This window comes from Squalius cephalus (genome assembly GCF_949319135.1).
Source record: "Squalius cephalus genome assembly, chromosome: 10".
In the NCBI taxonomy this organism is placed as follows: Eukaryota; Metazoa; Chordata; class Actinopteri; order Cypriniformes; family Leuciscidae; genus Squalius; species Squalius cephalus.
Genome location: NC_137131.1, coordinates 7,423,009 through 7,438,980, shown reverse-complemented (window position 1 = coordinate 7,438,980; position 15,972 = coordinate 7,423,009). Strand labels below are relative to the sequence as shown.

Sequence of the window (15,972 nt, the reverse complement as noted above, 5' to 3'; positions counted from 1 at the left end):
CTGTTACAATGATTGTTCCTCTTTATTTATTGTGTATGTGTGTGTGTGTGTGCCTGATCTTTGCTTGACCTTAAAACAGCTTCTCGCTTTAATCTCAGGGTTGTTCCCACTGGATACTTTGAACAGTGCCACTAATACCAGAAGCACATCTTAATAAGTGGTTAACTGTAAACTGTCTTATCAACTGTAATGTTGCTGTAGAGTTTGCACTCCAGTGCCTTACTGTGTAATTTAACTGTGGTATGCGAATGAACAATAGTCTGCTTTACTATGCTGATAATGGTATTTACTATTGGCAGTGTTTGACTTTACCTGTATGTTAAGGTTATAGTGTTGAAAAAGCAATATTATGTGGGGCCCAGAGCTCCATAACTGTGTTTCTCAGTTCTTGATTTGGAAGTATTTTTGATGATTGAATTCTATATCTTTAGATGTTCATGTTTTCACCTGAGACTCAGATGTTTCCCCTCTAATGAATATGGTTTGTTTAACTGAGCAGGAATAAAATTATATACATTAATATTCCATGTGTGTTTGAGTATGCATTAACTGTTTTGTCCACAAGAGAGCAGTACACAATTGTAAAATCAGTGTGCATGCAATGACACTTCTCATCTGCAGCCATTTAACCAGCAGCCATATCACCCTGTAGCCCAAGACTGGTTGCCCACTGAAGCTTAGCAGGGTTGAGCCTGGTCAGTACCTGCATGGGAGACCTGAGAAAACCAGGTTGCTGCTGGAAGAGGTGTTGAGGACAGTAGGGGGCGCTCACCCTGTGGTCTGAGCACCGTCCTTCGCATGAGACGTTAAACCGAGGTCCTGACTCTCTGTGGTCTTTAAAAATCCCAGGATGTCTTTCGAAAGAGTAGGGGTGTAACTCCGCCGGCATCCTGGCCAAATTTGCCCCTTGGCCTCTGTCCATCATGGCCTCCTAATCATCCCCATATTGAGTTCATCTGTCTCCTCTCCACCAGTAAGCTGGTGTGTGGTGTGCGTTACATGGCTGCCGTCGTATCATCCAGGGGGATGCTGCACATTGGTGGTGGTTGAGGAGATTCCCCCTTCCATGTAAAGCGCTTTGAGTGCCGAGAAAGGCGATATATAAATGTAACGAATTATTATTATTATCTGCCTAGTTGACAGTCGGTTAGTTGAGGAATTACATTGTTTGAATTTAAGGCTGCAAATGTACCACGCCTTAGGGTACATCCTGTTGAATCAGGTTTCACGGGCTCTGTGAACTTTCAAACAGGAAACAACTCCGAGGTATAAGAGAGAGATAAAACACATTTCTTGTGGTTTGAAATCATTTTAATGTTGCATCAGGCCCTCGAGAAGCCGAGAATAGTTTGTGCTTCCAAAAAATGAGACTTACAGGTAAAGAAAAAGTTTTTGGCATTTCTGATTAATTTGTGTGATCATAATGATGACATATTAATTGTGATATATTCATTTACAGACTGTGTTTATGTTCTCGTAACAATGCTGATCATCTTAATATGGTGTTTCGCCGTCAAATGGTCAAACCACCAAGATGCTGCCAAACGATCATGTATGGTGACAGCTTGTGTCATGCATGAGAACTTTTGTTAAACCATTTCAGTCTAATTACTGTTATATTTTAATATGTCTAATAAGGGCCTTTATATTTCAGATGAAGTTAATGGTTTTGTGACAGACTGTGATAATCCAGGTAAGATTAATTTGTATGTTTTTGTGGATGGGAGTTGCATGGGTGATTGCAGTACTGTGTTTTTTCATGCAACTTGTTCATTTCTCTGTGCAGGTCTGTTTAAGGCTCATTTAAATTGCTGTCCACTTAAACACTGCCCTGCCAACTACTTCCCATTCCACCTTTACAGCGGTGTAGCCGATGTGGTGGCTGCAAAAATCTGCCTTAACAATACAACGTAAGAATCGTTACATCATAGCTTATTTATGAGAGACTAATACAGCGATAAAGGGATAGTTCATAGTTCACCTCATGTTGTTCCAAACCTGTACCTGAGTTTCTTTCTTCTGTTGGACACAAAACAAGATATTTTAAAGAATGTTGGTAACCAGACATTCTTCAAGTAGCCTATCTTCGTTTGTGTTCAACAGAAGAAAGAAACTCATACAGGTTTGGAACAACATGAGGGTGAGTAATTACTGACAAAATGTTCATTTTTGGGTGAACTATTCCTTTAAAGGAAGTTACAATAATCACCCAAAAATGAAAATTCTGTCATCATTTAATCATCCATATGAGTAACAGTATATAGTAGATATATTTTAAATAATGTTCATGCTGTTTGTCCATTTATCTGTTTGAAAGCTTACAGTGGTACAGCTTTCATTTATTAAAATATTTTTGGTGAATATGTTAATTCATCAATTGCTTAGTTCATTATGAAAACAGGTCAATTTAATCAGTTAAAAAGTATAAAATGGTTTAAATTAGAGGTCTGCGCGGGACTGTTTTTTAAGTCCCGCTCCCGCCCGCTCCCGCTGGGGTTATATCCCGCACCCACCCGTTCCCATATATACACTATTTGTTCACCCGCTGTCTGCTTAGAATAATTTTCTTCCCGACCCGACCATCCCGCTTTAATATAGATCTCCCAGAATTTCACTTGTACATTTTCACAGAGAAAATAAAAATGTAGTCTGCACAAACATTTTATTATTATTATTTTATTCGCCTTGTCAATATACAAAATTTAACATTTTGCTGCAGACAGTAGGGGAAAAAATATCGCAGCGAAAAAAAAAAAGAAGTGTAGGCTATTATTTTTATTCGTATTATCAAAATTCGTAACATTTTGCTGTTAAGCAAATACAATCAATGCATGACAGAAAGAACCGTTACTGGTCCGTGCGTGCAGCGCGTGCATAACGGTCCTGAGTAGCCTACAGGGCAGACTGTAGCCCGGGTGGTCGATAAGATTAAGATTAGGTAAAGCGAAGATATGCTGTTCTGAAAGAACGTCGGCGTCGGGAACGTGATATTGAATGACCGACCGCTCCCGTTCAAATTACACCAGAGTTACCGACCGCTACCGTTTTTTAGTCGGAAATTTAATCCCGCGGCGCAAAATATCTGGTCGGGTCCCGCGGATCCCGCGGGACAGCCGCGGGAATGCAGACCTCTAGTTTAAATGTGGCTAGCTGTTGAACAAGCAAGATTCAGATAATTACAAATGTACTGTATGAGATTATAACAAGTTGGATTTATTGATTATAAATGATATAAAACTAGTTGAGTATTTAAAGCACATTGTTTATAAGTACTATTACAGAAATGTCATTAGGCTACTTTATTAATACATGACTGACAAATATGCATCACAATGTGAAAGTGAGTAAATTACACAATTTTTCATTTTTGTAATGCTTATAGATGTTAAAATAGCACAAATATTCTTCTCTACAGCATCATGGGTGGCATCAGGAATAATGCAGGACAAGGGCTGAACATTGTGATAGTAAATGGTTCGTTTGCTACAAATAATTATGCAGGATTTAATTTTTTTTCTTGTTTATTTCAAAACATTTGAATTTTGACATGGAAATAAGTTTCATATTTTAAATGTGTTACTATATTTTATATGTATTTTTATACATGTTTACAGACAATTCATAATAATTATGGACATAAAATTCAATTTGAATAATTGGCTCTTTTTTTTCTTAGGTGGAACCGGTGAGGTTTTAAGACATGGTTGCTTTAATGTGAAATCTAAAGGTAGGTCTCTTAATGGATTTGTGCATGCAAGAAATCGAATCTATTAAATCTAAATTTACTTGAACAAATTAAGCTACCTTGACATACGGAAACACTTCTTTTATCCTTCAAGATCCCGAGGAATTACTTGCCTATCTAAAGACCCTAAAGCCAGGAAATATAGTGCTTGTGGCCTCACACATCGACCCTACACCACAGTAAAAATCTGACAGCCTTCAGACACCATCGACATGATTAACTAGGGTTTTGAGTTGAATAATTCATACATGTCTGACTTCCACTGCCACCATCTCTCTTCTAGACTGACTGATGAGATTAGAGAGATATTCACTGCACTGGGCAGCACTATGGTCACATCCCTGAAGCCCAGGGATAGCTGGGTATTCGCCGGCACCTATGGAATAAAGGAAGCTAGACCTTTTGAAAAGGTTGGAACGTCTTGTTCTTTTTTATTCCTTTTTAATTGCTTTCACAAACTGAGCAATGAGCTATTTTCTGTGTTAATTTCAGTCATGACAACTCTCGGGATAGTGTCAGGAAAACATTTTATTAATGTAAATGGAATATACATAGTTTGCTGCTGCAGCTAGAGAGAGGGAGACCCCTCCATAGCAGATCTAGGCAGGTGGTGCTGGGGAGGTGGAGGGCTATAATAAGAAGAGTTAGTCCATTCGTTTGGATGCGTCGTGGTTTTAAAGGGAAATAGTAATTAGGGTGAACACAATCCCAAAATTGGGAGCTTTGTCCCGCATCCCGCAAGACATTAGTGTCCCACGTTTCGTCATGTTGTAGATAGAGGGAAATAATCAACCCACGCATTCGTAGAGAGGGATTTTTCTGCTGAGGACAACTGCGTGGATGAAGAAAAGGAACCATGTGGACCTCATTAAAAGTCATTAAATATAGCTACACCAGCCAGGACAACAAAAACATACAAGTTCAAGATGCACTAAATCTGGGAAAAATGCATTTATTGTTTGCATAGTCTAATAAAGGAAAATAAACTAGTTGCTACTTAAAATGTGACACTTACTTATACTAGCATGTTATTCAGTTCATCATATTTAGTAGACTGAATATGTCCAGTAGAGTAAATTACATTGTATCACTCGAACCTGGGCAAACTGAGTGCCAGTCACAGAGCTGGTCACAATTAACAAAGCTTACTGATGATTTAAAACGTTATTCCAATGTGATGGCTTCCCAACTAATGTAAATCAATATTTACATAGTATAGTAAATTTATCCCTCACTCACGTGTCCCGCATTGTCTCGCAAAATCACATACTGTCCTGCAATAGAGCAATAAGCAGGTGGTCACCCTATAGTAATGAATGCGTGAAACTGATTGGCTTTGGAAGTTACAATGAAACAACAAATCAGAATGTGAATAGAGATTCATGGCTGAACTATTCATTTCTATAGAATTAACGTCTATTGTACAGTGTTATTTTAGTATTATGCAATATACTATATTATACCATTATATATATGCAGAGAGAGAGTTTAAGTTGTGGTCATTTTTATTTTATTAATTTTTGTACTTCAACTTCAACCTATTTTAGTTAGTTTCCAAGGCAGCATTTCTATTTTTGTATTTAACATTTCATTTAAATTCATTCCATTTGTTTTCATTGACATTTATCAGCTTTGTTTCCATAAATGAAAGTTTTTATCCACTGCAAAACATTTAAATAGGTTGTTTTCTCTGTTACATTTAGTTGATTCAAAATGATGTGGAGAGGAACGCGTATGGAGACTGGCCTGAGATGGGGGAGGTCATTGGCTGCTTACCCAGAATAACTGAGACTGAATGAGTCTGACACATTAGCCAACCTTAGATCACCACACTTCTGGGACATTTGAAAATGGGACATTAACAACTCTTTTTGCCATCTTCCCTCCCTAAGCAAATAAAACTGAAGGAATAGTTTACTCTCATGTTTTTCCAAATCCATATAACTTCCTTCCATAAAACACACAAGGAGAACTTTTGCATATGTTCAGCAACATTAAGAGCAACATTCTGTCATGATGATCATATTATAAAGCAAATAAAAATTGTGAAAGATAATAACAGAGCTGATTCTTTTTCTCACACTGAATGCCTTCACATTGGTTCTTTTATATCAAGGTAACACTGATGCTGTTGATATTAACAATGAGTGGAAGACGGGAAAGTGACATCAGTTTTAACACAATCTCTCTTTTTCTCTCCCCCTCCCTCTGCTGGATTGTAGTACCAGTTAGGGCACTGTATGCAGTCTGGGTTTGCTAAAGTGTGCTTGTGTTTGCGTGTGCGTGTGAGGGGTTTGCTTGGAGGGATGTAATTTCCCTCCTGCTTCTCCTCTTGCTCTGCATGAAGATAGCAGGTGGAATCCCGAAGAAGTTATTTCTGGAACAGTCCTGAGGCAGTGAGTGCTCTGCACCTTTGGAATCATGGGAGTGACCCATGGAAAGAAAGTAAGGATATTTTATTCCATTTTGAAGAACCGGTCTATTGCTATGTTATGAGTGTAAGAACGATAAAGAACTCTGATTGTAAATGGACAATAGACAACGTTTTAGGCTTAAATTTGTGAAATGTATTAGTTGAGTGTTTGTTTTTTCTGTTCATCAAATTTTTTCTGTAATCTAAAATACATATATATATATATACTTAAATGCGCACATTAAATACACTAAACTATGAGTTTTGAGTTCATTAGTTTCAGTTCTTAAGAATATGTGTGAAATCAAGGTGTGCAGAGTTGTTTTATTATTATTTATATAGTTTCATAGTTATAGCTTTTATTTTCAGTTTAATTTTCTATTTATTAGTTTTTTTTAATATTACAATTTATTTTTATTTCAGTTTAACTTTTAGTTCAGGAAAGATTTGATTTTTTTTAGATTTATGTCAGTGAATTAAAACGGCTTTTAGTAAGCCGTAATAGCAGCTAAACCTGCATTCTTCTCGGCTCGAGACATCTTAATCTGCATAGTTTACATGTGACTTTTCAGTGTAAAAAAGGCATATATTTGGTTGCAGTAACTTTAACAATAACTGATGTACTTTCCTTTGGTTATTTAGTCCAAGGACTCCTCGTGACTTTCCTGACACAATCACATTCTAGACAGCAGATTATGAAGGGAAAATGGAGAGTTTGTTTGGCAGGCCCAGTAATGAGGTGGCTAAATGCCAGCTGGTCCCAAAACCATTTTAGCCCAATATGATCAACCCAGCGTGGTGTTAACACACACACACACAATGCCTCCCTTGTGTTAGTGCAAGTTTCTCTCAATACACAGGGCTATTGTCCTCTTCATCAACAGCTTTAGTGATTATTTTCGATCGTTTGGATGCATAGATAAGGATGAGACAGTGCAATATCCACTTATTAACATAGTAATAGTGATAGCATGTTTTTTGGATACTGCTTATGATGGTAATACCATGGTATATAAATATGTTAATCGCACAGTAATATGGTATATATGGTACAATGATCACTATACAGCTCAGCACTGTGAAAAGCAGAAGGACACTGCAAAAGAAATGAAAGATTTGTCTTCTGTAATTTGTGTTGTGGTTAAATATAATGACTAACTATAATATCCATATTCTCCCACAGGCAGATCATAATCATCAAAGTCCTAATTCTGCCTGTGCTCAACCACTTATTGGACCTGGTGAATCAGGTTTTCTGTTTTTTATATTATTTGTTGCAATTACATGGACTAATGCACTGTAAAAAAAAAAGATGTGATCAATAAATCAACAAGTTTTTTCTTTAACTCATGAAAACAATTTAAACAAGTTTAAGTTTTATGTAAACAAAAAAAAAAAAAAAAAGACTTGTACAGCCAATTTGATAAAAATTGAAGGCAGCAACTGAATAAAGTTGAATTATGTGGATTTTCATTAATATTGCTCATTCTTTCTTAAACAATGTATTAATCTTTGGTGAATTTGATGCTACAGTCCTGAGAGGAATCCTATTTTTTTTTTGATGCAAATTAGCTCGCGATTTTCACCTGGTGGATGATATTGGCCGTTTTGTAATAGAAGGCTCTCTTTTGCTTCTCTCCCTCCATTAGATTTAGTCTCTGATCTTGGATCAGTGATAGATCCTGATCAGACGTGGGCCAGAGAAGAGGATTTAGACCAGAGCAAGTTGCTCCCAGAGCAAACGGACAGCGGTTACTATGAGGAGCTCATCAGGCCCAAAAAGCTCCACAATCCCATCAAAGCGTCCAAGTGCCATCAGGAGCTCCAGCGAGAGCTGATTATTACACACAAAAGGTGCAAACTGACCCAGATTTTGAGCTGAAAGCATGTTCACATTTTGAGGCATGAACAAAAGCTTAGTTTCAGCCTTAAATTATCACCTGACCCAATTTCTAATCTCACTTCAAACATGTGCCCGCAGCTGAGTTTATGTCTCCTTTGCATGTACATGTTCTGTCCAATAGATAGCAGTAAAGTCAAAGTTGTGCTTGCAGTTAAAGTCACCATGAAATCAAAATTGACCATTTTTTTTATTTCATGGAATATTGCAGTTTTATAAAAGATTTTTCCATGCACATCATTATTTTTTTTAAATTAATGTGCCCTCATAATCTTTAATAAAAATAACCTCCTCTCCCTCTTGCAGTGACATCTCTTCTCTTCTCTGATGATGTGTCACTCACATGACATCACAGCAGTAACAAACCACAATCGTCCAATCAGTTCGCGATGGACAAAGTCAAGTCCCGCCCCAATTTTTTTTTTTGTTCAAGAAGCCATTCACTCAGATATACTTCAGGGAAGACTATCTCAACTTCCATTTAATGCTGACTTTAATGTAGTTTGTGTAGAGGCTCTTCGGCGTGGATACTTATAAAAAGTCCTAATGCATTTTCTGAAAAATGAAATGATCGCTACATTTGGTGTGTTTGCTATTTGAAGTGAAAACAACTGATATCAAAACCGACACTACTTAATTCCTTAAAACACTCATAGCAAAGGTTCATCAGTACGTCATTACGAAAACAATAATCCTTTTTATCTTCACATCCATCAAGATGCCATAACTGGCTTTACCTCTGAAAAGGTTTTCCTTTTGATTGACGTCACTAAGGCTGCGTGGACTGTTAACCAATAGCTAATCAGTTGAGGTGCGTTCAATCCATATCAGAATTACCATAATTACGAGAGTCCACCTTGTAAACAGCGTTTACGTGGTTCACATCCTCATAGAATTATCTTCTGAGAGCTTCAACTTTTACCACATGACCACTGTAGATAATTTTTCCCTTGATAGTGTTGCCATAGAAACACACAATTCCGAGTCTAAGGACTTGAATGACTCCGAGTTGAACGCCATGGGTTGTCATCACATAATTAAGGCAATTACGACATGGCGCAAACGCAGTATTATTATTATTATTATTAGGCTATTGTATTTGTTTTTGCACCTTTATAAATTGAGACAGTCTTTTGTTCCCTATTGTGACGTATATCCGGAGTTAAACGGCTTCTTGAACGAGAAAAAATGTAGGGCGAAAGAACACGTCAATCAGAGAATAAAAGAGATGTCATTGCAAGAGGGAGGGGAAGTTACTTTGATTAAAGATTTACAGGGCACATGAATTAAAAAAAAAAAAGTTATGTGCATGGATAAATCACTTAAAATAAATACCGTAATATTCTGTATATTTTGATTTCATGGTGACTTTAAGGATGAACTTGATCTTCAGCCTCCACATCCTGATCATTCCCTTTTCCAGCCAATTACAATGAATAAACTATTTCTATAAAGAAATATATATATAAACACTATAAGTAACAATAACGTAATATGAGATTTAGTAACACTTATCCTATCTATCAGAGGAGCAGTGATGGAGGAGAAGCCAGAGTTACAGAGAGTTCTTGAACAGAGGAATAGAGCTCAAGCTCTGAAACAAGAGAGAAAACAGGAAGAAGGAAAATCACCCCTGGAGCAGGAGTTACTGAAGAGGCAGATGAGGTTAGAGAAGGTAAAACCTGAAATAACACCCCTCAAACGAAATTGATATGAGTATTCATATACGGTATTAATACTGTATTAATGAAATGCTAGGAAGCTATTCAAATGACTCAGAATATGCCCTGATTTTGTCCAGAAAATATTGATCTTTATGGTTAACTTGATTTCACCAAGTAGAACATTTCAATCAACCAATCAGATTTGAGGGATAGAAGGGTTGGGAGCTTCTACACCATTCCTATTCACCTATCATTTTCCTCTGATTTTAGGGATATATTATGGGTAGGGAAAGGGTTAGGACTATGTTTTTGGACAGGAATGTTGATCCAGGAACATGCCTTAATTGGCAAAATCACAGCGACCGATCTTTGGTCCAAAAGTTGTATTATGGATCATAATGTATATAACCATTTTCTATAACTTGCTCCTGTATACAGTAGTGTCTAAAAGTAATGTCTGAAGGGGATATTTTTGTTTAAAGACCCTACAAGTTCAATTAAACCATCAAAATATGAGGAAAATATATATTTTTAAAATGATGTAAAAACAAAACACTAAACTCAGTTAAGGTATTTATCTAACACAATTATTTGACAAAAAAAAGGCAAACTACAACTACATGTTTTATTTTACTATGCAAAAAAAATGCATAGAAAAACAAAAAAGCTCACAGCAAAAAGTATACACCGACTACAACATCATCAGTTATTAATATTTCATTGGTTCTCTCTTTTGTATTTGTATGTGTTCATAATTTCTTTGTAAGACAGCCCGGCCAAAAATTATGTCCACACAATTTGGCATGTTTCCTTATGTTATCACCAATAAAAAAAAAAATTTCACCCAAAAAATGAAAATTCTGTCTTTAATTACTCACCCTCATGTCGTTCCAAACCCGCAAGTTCTTCATTTGTGTTCCGAAAACGAACAAAAGCCTTACGGGTTTGGAACGACATGAGGGTGAGTAATTAAAGACAGAATTTTCATTTTGGATGAACTAACCCTTTAAAGATATTTGAATAAAGGATGTAGATTTTCCTAGGCTGGACATCACTTTTGGCTATTGCTGTATACCAACACCTCATATAGAGATTATTTCATTCTTTTAAGCTTGAGAGAGAGGCCGTTGAGCAGAGGGAAAGGTCAAAGGGCGCACCTGAGTTCATTAGGGTCAAGGAGAGTCTGAAGAGGACAGCGATCGCAAGTGCTGGGGAGAAAGAGCTGTAATCACACATCTACAACATCATAGATCTACACGAGTGTTGATGCACCTCCAGCTGATGATTTGACAGTTCTTCATTGTTTAGAAAGCTTGGGTTTGGATTTTGAATGAAATCAAAGAATGTGAAAGAACAATTTTGAGGACAAGAAAGTTGGAAATGTTGGCTAATGATATGTCAGTGTTACAAAATGTTAGGTACTTATAATGGTCTCATAAGATTTCATGTATTGCACCTTAATTGCTGAGTAGCGACTGTCATTTGCACACACAAGAACAGAATAACTCCAACTGGAACTGTATCTAGTGTTTGTGTATAGAAATGATTCGTCTGCCATATTTATAGATGACACACTTTTATGCTTTTTAATGGAGTTCCTAACAAATCTTGGGTCATGTAATCCTACCTACACAATGCAATGTGTATGTGAACAGACAGCAGTCATGTCCACTTTTTCCACAGTTATCTTTTGTTGTTTAAATATGTTTTAAATAATTTGGTATGTTCAAATGCACATACTAGTTTTGCAGTATTCATGTTTTCTATGTGCACGTTATAACATGGATCTCCTACTACGTTTAACATAATGTGCAGTATACAACCAGAGCATAGGACACTGTATCCCATAATGCAATGCGTTAAACTTGATTTTCCATTTCTAGCATGACGAATGAACTGCCATTGTCAATTGCAAATTATTAACATCTCTTTTTCTTGACTTACTATTTGATCAGACAGGAAAAGGTTAGATTACACAAAATTAGATTCAATTGCAAGAAAAAAAAAGTATTTTCTTATGGTCAGTATCACTGCATAATGCAAATTTCTTTACAATTAAGTCATTGTTGATTTATACTTTCTGTATAAGTGACTTTTTACTGTTTTGAACGTCTCTTTTATCTAATTTACAGATCAATAATGACCGGCCTCTTAAATTGCTTATCTCTCATAATGCAGTACTATCATGAAAACTTTTTCGTTTTATTTCAATTCGCACAGGTATTGTATTACTTTTTGAAACTGATAGGCCTCACTGATCTGAGCAGTTCCAAAAAGAAACCTGTGCAAAGTGAAAGTGAAAACAATTGATAGAAAGATTGAATCCAACATTTGGCAATAACATACCATAACAAAAGATTTAGAAGCAATTTTTTTTCAGCCAGTCATTTTTGACTGGGAACAAGGTGGGGAAAAAGTAAAAAAAAAATATCAAAAATATTTTGGAAAGTTATACCCTGTGTGAGTAAAGTCAGTAAATTTTAGTCCAATGCAATCACATTAAATCTAGGGAAGGAAATAGAGAGGCTAGCAATAGAGCTGGTAAGTCCCGCCCCTTCCGCTAACCCCACTGGACCTCTAGGTTGAAAAATCGTCAATGCAAGTGAATGGGAGAAAAGAATTATTTTCTGGTCCCGTTTGAATTTTGCCATGAATGTGAACATATGTTGTCTGTGAATTTTTAATATAATTTTTCGTGTAAAGAATGCTACAATTTAGCTGGTAGAAGTTTGATACGGTTAGACTGTGTGAGAGCACTTTGTGGACTACAACTCTTCGCTGCTTTCGACGCGAATCTGAAGAAAGAACAGCCGATTTGGTTTGAATGTTGACATTTGGGTACAAAACACACAGGCATCTCGATCTGTCTCCATAGATGATCGCAGCATTAGCCCGTGATTTGACAAGTGGAGGGAAAATGTGTTATGGGGTGACGTCACATAGGCGACATGTAGTCTTTCTCGTTATGTCTTTTCCACAACTGCTAGCCAAAGAATCATACAATATACTGTCAAACTCGTAACATGAAAAATTATATAAAAAATTCACAGACAACATATGTTCACATTCATGGCACAATTCAAACGTGATCAGAAAATAATTATTTTCTCCCATTCACTTGCATTGACGATTTTTCAACCTAGAGGTCCAGTGGGGTTTTACGGATGGGCGGGACTTACCAGCAAGCTAGCTTTGAAAGCATAAGATCCCAACCTTCCTATCAGAGCTCATTACAAAAATAGCCACGCCTCCTTGATGAACGCGCAAGGCCAGAGCAGAGTATCATGAGAGATGGCGTTAAATTACCTCATGTCGCAAACCACATAGCCTAGCATTACAATAATAATTAACGTAAACAACTTAAAGAGTTCTAACTGACCACTGCAGATTCATTTCAGCATTGATAGTGTTGACATAAATCCGAGTCTAAGGACGCAAACAGGTCCGGGTAACGTCTCGGGTTGCCATCTTGTAATTACGGTTATGGCATGTCGTGAACGCAGCATAAGCTCTTTGTTTCGGTTCAGGAGGAACTGTAAAAGATGGCTGCTGTTTGTTTGCGGCGCTCGGTGACTGTCTGTCCTCAAGTCTGCATGGAGCAGGGTGCGCGGAGATATGCAAATACATACTCTGATAGGCAGGTAGGACATCGTATCATTGCATTCGGACCGAACATTTTTTGGTCCTGAGACTTCCAATATTTAGACCACTTCTATTATCGATTGCTGTTAGGATGTGAAGAGAGCTTCAACCAGTATAACAAAAAGTGTTCATGTAAAACACTGCCTACCCTAGATTTAACTAGCATTTTCAGGAAAAGATAATCCTCTCTGGGTTAAAACGACCGGAACATAACATGAGGGTTTGCTTAAGAGCTTTTCCACTCATATGATGCTGACATCATAAAGCACATGATGTTGATCTCTCATGATGTAGCCTATGTTTTGGCTAACAACACAACATAGTTTTTTGTAAATATGTTTTGTACATTTTCTTAGTCTTTAAATAAAGAGATTTTGACATGTATTACAGTTTGAGTGTATTTTCTGAAAGTACCAACCACAGTCTGCCTTTGCATAGCACTTTGATGTGAACTTTATTTGCATTGTACACAAAGATTTTACTGAACACACACAATGCATAGACAAGGAGTGTTTATTCATAACGTGCTACTACCTGTATATCTTTAAGGGTACAAATCATTGGCTCTTCGTAACTCCATCGATAACACATGATGCATTGCATCCATACATTTGTAGCTTTTACAAAAAAGATATACAATATATGTATACATCTTCTTCCTGTATAATACACATACTGTATTTGTGTCTACTCTACACTTCCTGAACTTTCATGTGAAAAAAAAGGTCAAAACTGATCAAGGGAGGAATGAATTATCTACTAAAAACCCAGGGTGTAGCTTTCTTTAGTACTTTTCAAAGCCAAAGTAATTCATAGATGACTTCTAAATGATATTTAATCAGCCCTTCTGAGGCAGTTTGCATAATTACCATAATTACTATAACTGATTGCTGAACTGCTCATTAGACTGATGCATTTTTATACTTATTAAATCACTTATAGCACTAGGGTTTTAAGCAGTTCTGTTCACGGGTTTAAGAGGAAAATGTCTCTAATATCAGGGATTAGCTAAATAAATACCTTGTTTGGTCACACTTTACATTAGGTGTCTTTAATTACTATGTACCTACACCAAAAAATAAATACAATGTACTTATGGTGTTCATATTGTATTGCAAAACCCTTCAGCTGCTATTGAGGTGGGATACGGGTTTGGTTAGGGACAGGTTTGGTGGTATGGGTAGGTTTAATTATAGATAGAAATCTATAGAAATGACAGAAATTAATTACAGCTATAATTACATGCAGGCATTTAAAAAAATATATAAATACAATGTAAAAACATGTATGTGCACAATAAGTGCATTGTATCAAATCATTCATTTAAATGTTTATAATACACAGTAGTTAAAGACACTTAAAGTGGGACCCATTGATTTTTCTATTATTATTTTTTATTATTGTTGGCTTCAAGTAAGTAATGTGCTCAAATTGGCACGCATGCTGTATACTGATGAACAATGTTCTTTTTGTTTCAATCCAGTTTGAAAGTAAGGCCAGTATTGAGTTCTTAATATAATGTTAAATCAACCTTTTTGTTTTTAAATATAACATGTATATATTTTACAAAGAAAAAACAGATTAAGTCAAGTGTCAATATCTTGTTCCCTCTGATTTCAAAATGACATGACCGCAATAGTCTCATTTTTCATTTAGCATAGTGGAAAAGATATGAATATGTATATTTTATGTTTTGATCATCGCTCTTGTAAACATTTTTACGAGGTCATGCAAACATTAGACGTCTTCTGCACACGAGAACAGTGCAGATTATGGCCAGCGACCCAAACAAAAGATCAGCTCACACAACATGCACTGGAAAAACTGATAACCATAGACGGATAAATCATTTTGGTTGCAAACTTAATCAGTGTCACGACAAAGAGTAATCAACATCTGTTCCAAAACCTTCCAAGGCAGCATCGTAATTTAAATATAATCTCATAAATCACTGATTAAAAAGCAACAAATAGAGTCTCTCATGTGACGCACATACAAAACTCATCTCACAATTGATTAAAGTTTGATGCCAGTATGTTGCTAAGCTAACTTTAAAAAAGCATAAAGTCCTGTTCACACCAAGAACAATAAGTATATAGATAACTATATCAGCTGCAGTTTTTCGCTTTAAATGCTCTTTAAAGCAGGATGGATTCTGATTGGCTATTTTTATCATTCATCAGCTGGACAAAATCATTCTGTAAGTGATTCTAACGATATTGTTTCTCTCTGTGCCGTTATCGTCATAGTTGTGGTGTGGACAGCTGCTATTCTTTTATATTTAGAACGATTTTTAGAACCATATCTTCATCGCTAGTTATCGTCCTTGGTGTGAACAGGCCTTAAATCTAGATAGCTTTTCCAAATATTGGGTTAAATAGTAAGTACCCTCTAACAAAAATATAAGAACGGTTTGCTAATGTTCCCATTAAGTTATGAAAACTTTATTTTGAATGTTCTCAATGTTTTTTTCTTGGTTATATGAACGTTAGAGAAAACATTCAGGGAATATTTTCTCTATTTTATTATTTTGCAAGTATTATGAGAACGTTACTTTTGAATGTTCTCTGAACCATCTGAAAAAATGAGTAAGTAGTAACTTTTAGTA

The 15,972-nt window shown here is 36.2% G+C and overlaps 2 protein-coding genes across 3 annotated transcripts; both read left to right on the top strand.

The window, feature by feature from the left end:
- Positions 1-980: 980 nt before the first annotated feature.
- LOC307166089 (protein FAM3C) lies at positions 981-5,793 on the top strand. The gene is made up of 9 exons (XM_079884229.1): positions 981-1,377; positions 1,460-1,552; positions 1,655-1,693; positions 1,787-1,910; positions 3,416-3,474; positions 3,677-3,727; positions 3,840-3,924; positions 4,029-4,155; positions 5,449-5,793. Exons 1-9 carry the CDS (start codon positions 1,365-1,367, stop codon positions 5,542-5,544), a joined length of 687 nt encoding a protein of 228 aa, XP_079740355.1. The 5' UTR covers positions 981-1,364; the 3' UTR covers positions 5,545-5,793.
- LOC307166091 (protein FAM107B) lies at positions 5,736-12,909 on the top strand. 2 transcript variants are annotated; one of them, XM_079884231.1, is made up of 5 exons: positions 5,736-6,190; positions 7,342-7,408; positions 7,808-8,012; positions 9,586-9,733; positions 10,834-12,909. In XM_079884231.1, exons 1-5 carry the CDS (start codon positions 6,167-6,169, stop codon positions 10,948-10,950), a joined length of 561 nt encoding a protein of 186 aa, XP_079740357.1. In that variant the 5' UTR covers positions 5,736-6,166; the 3' UTR covers positions 10,951-12,909. The 2 variants fall into 2 exon arrangements, with proteins under 2 accessions (XP_079740357.1, XP_079740358.1); XM_079884232.1 differs by having other exon boundaries at positions 5,984-6,190; positions 7,342-7,399.
- The last annotated feature ends 3,063 nt before the right edge of the window (positions 12,910-15,972 follow it).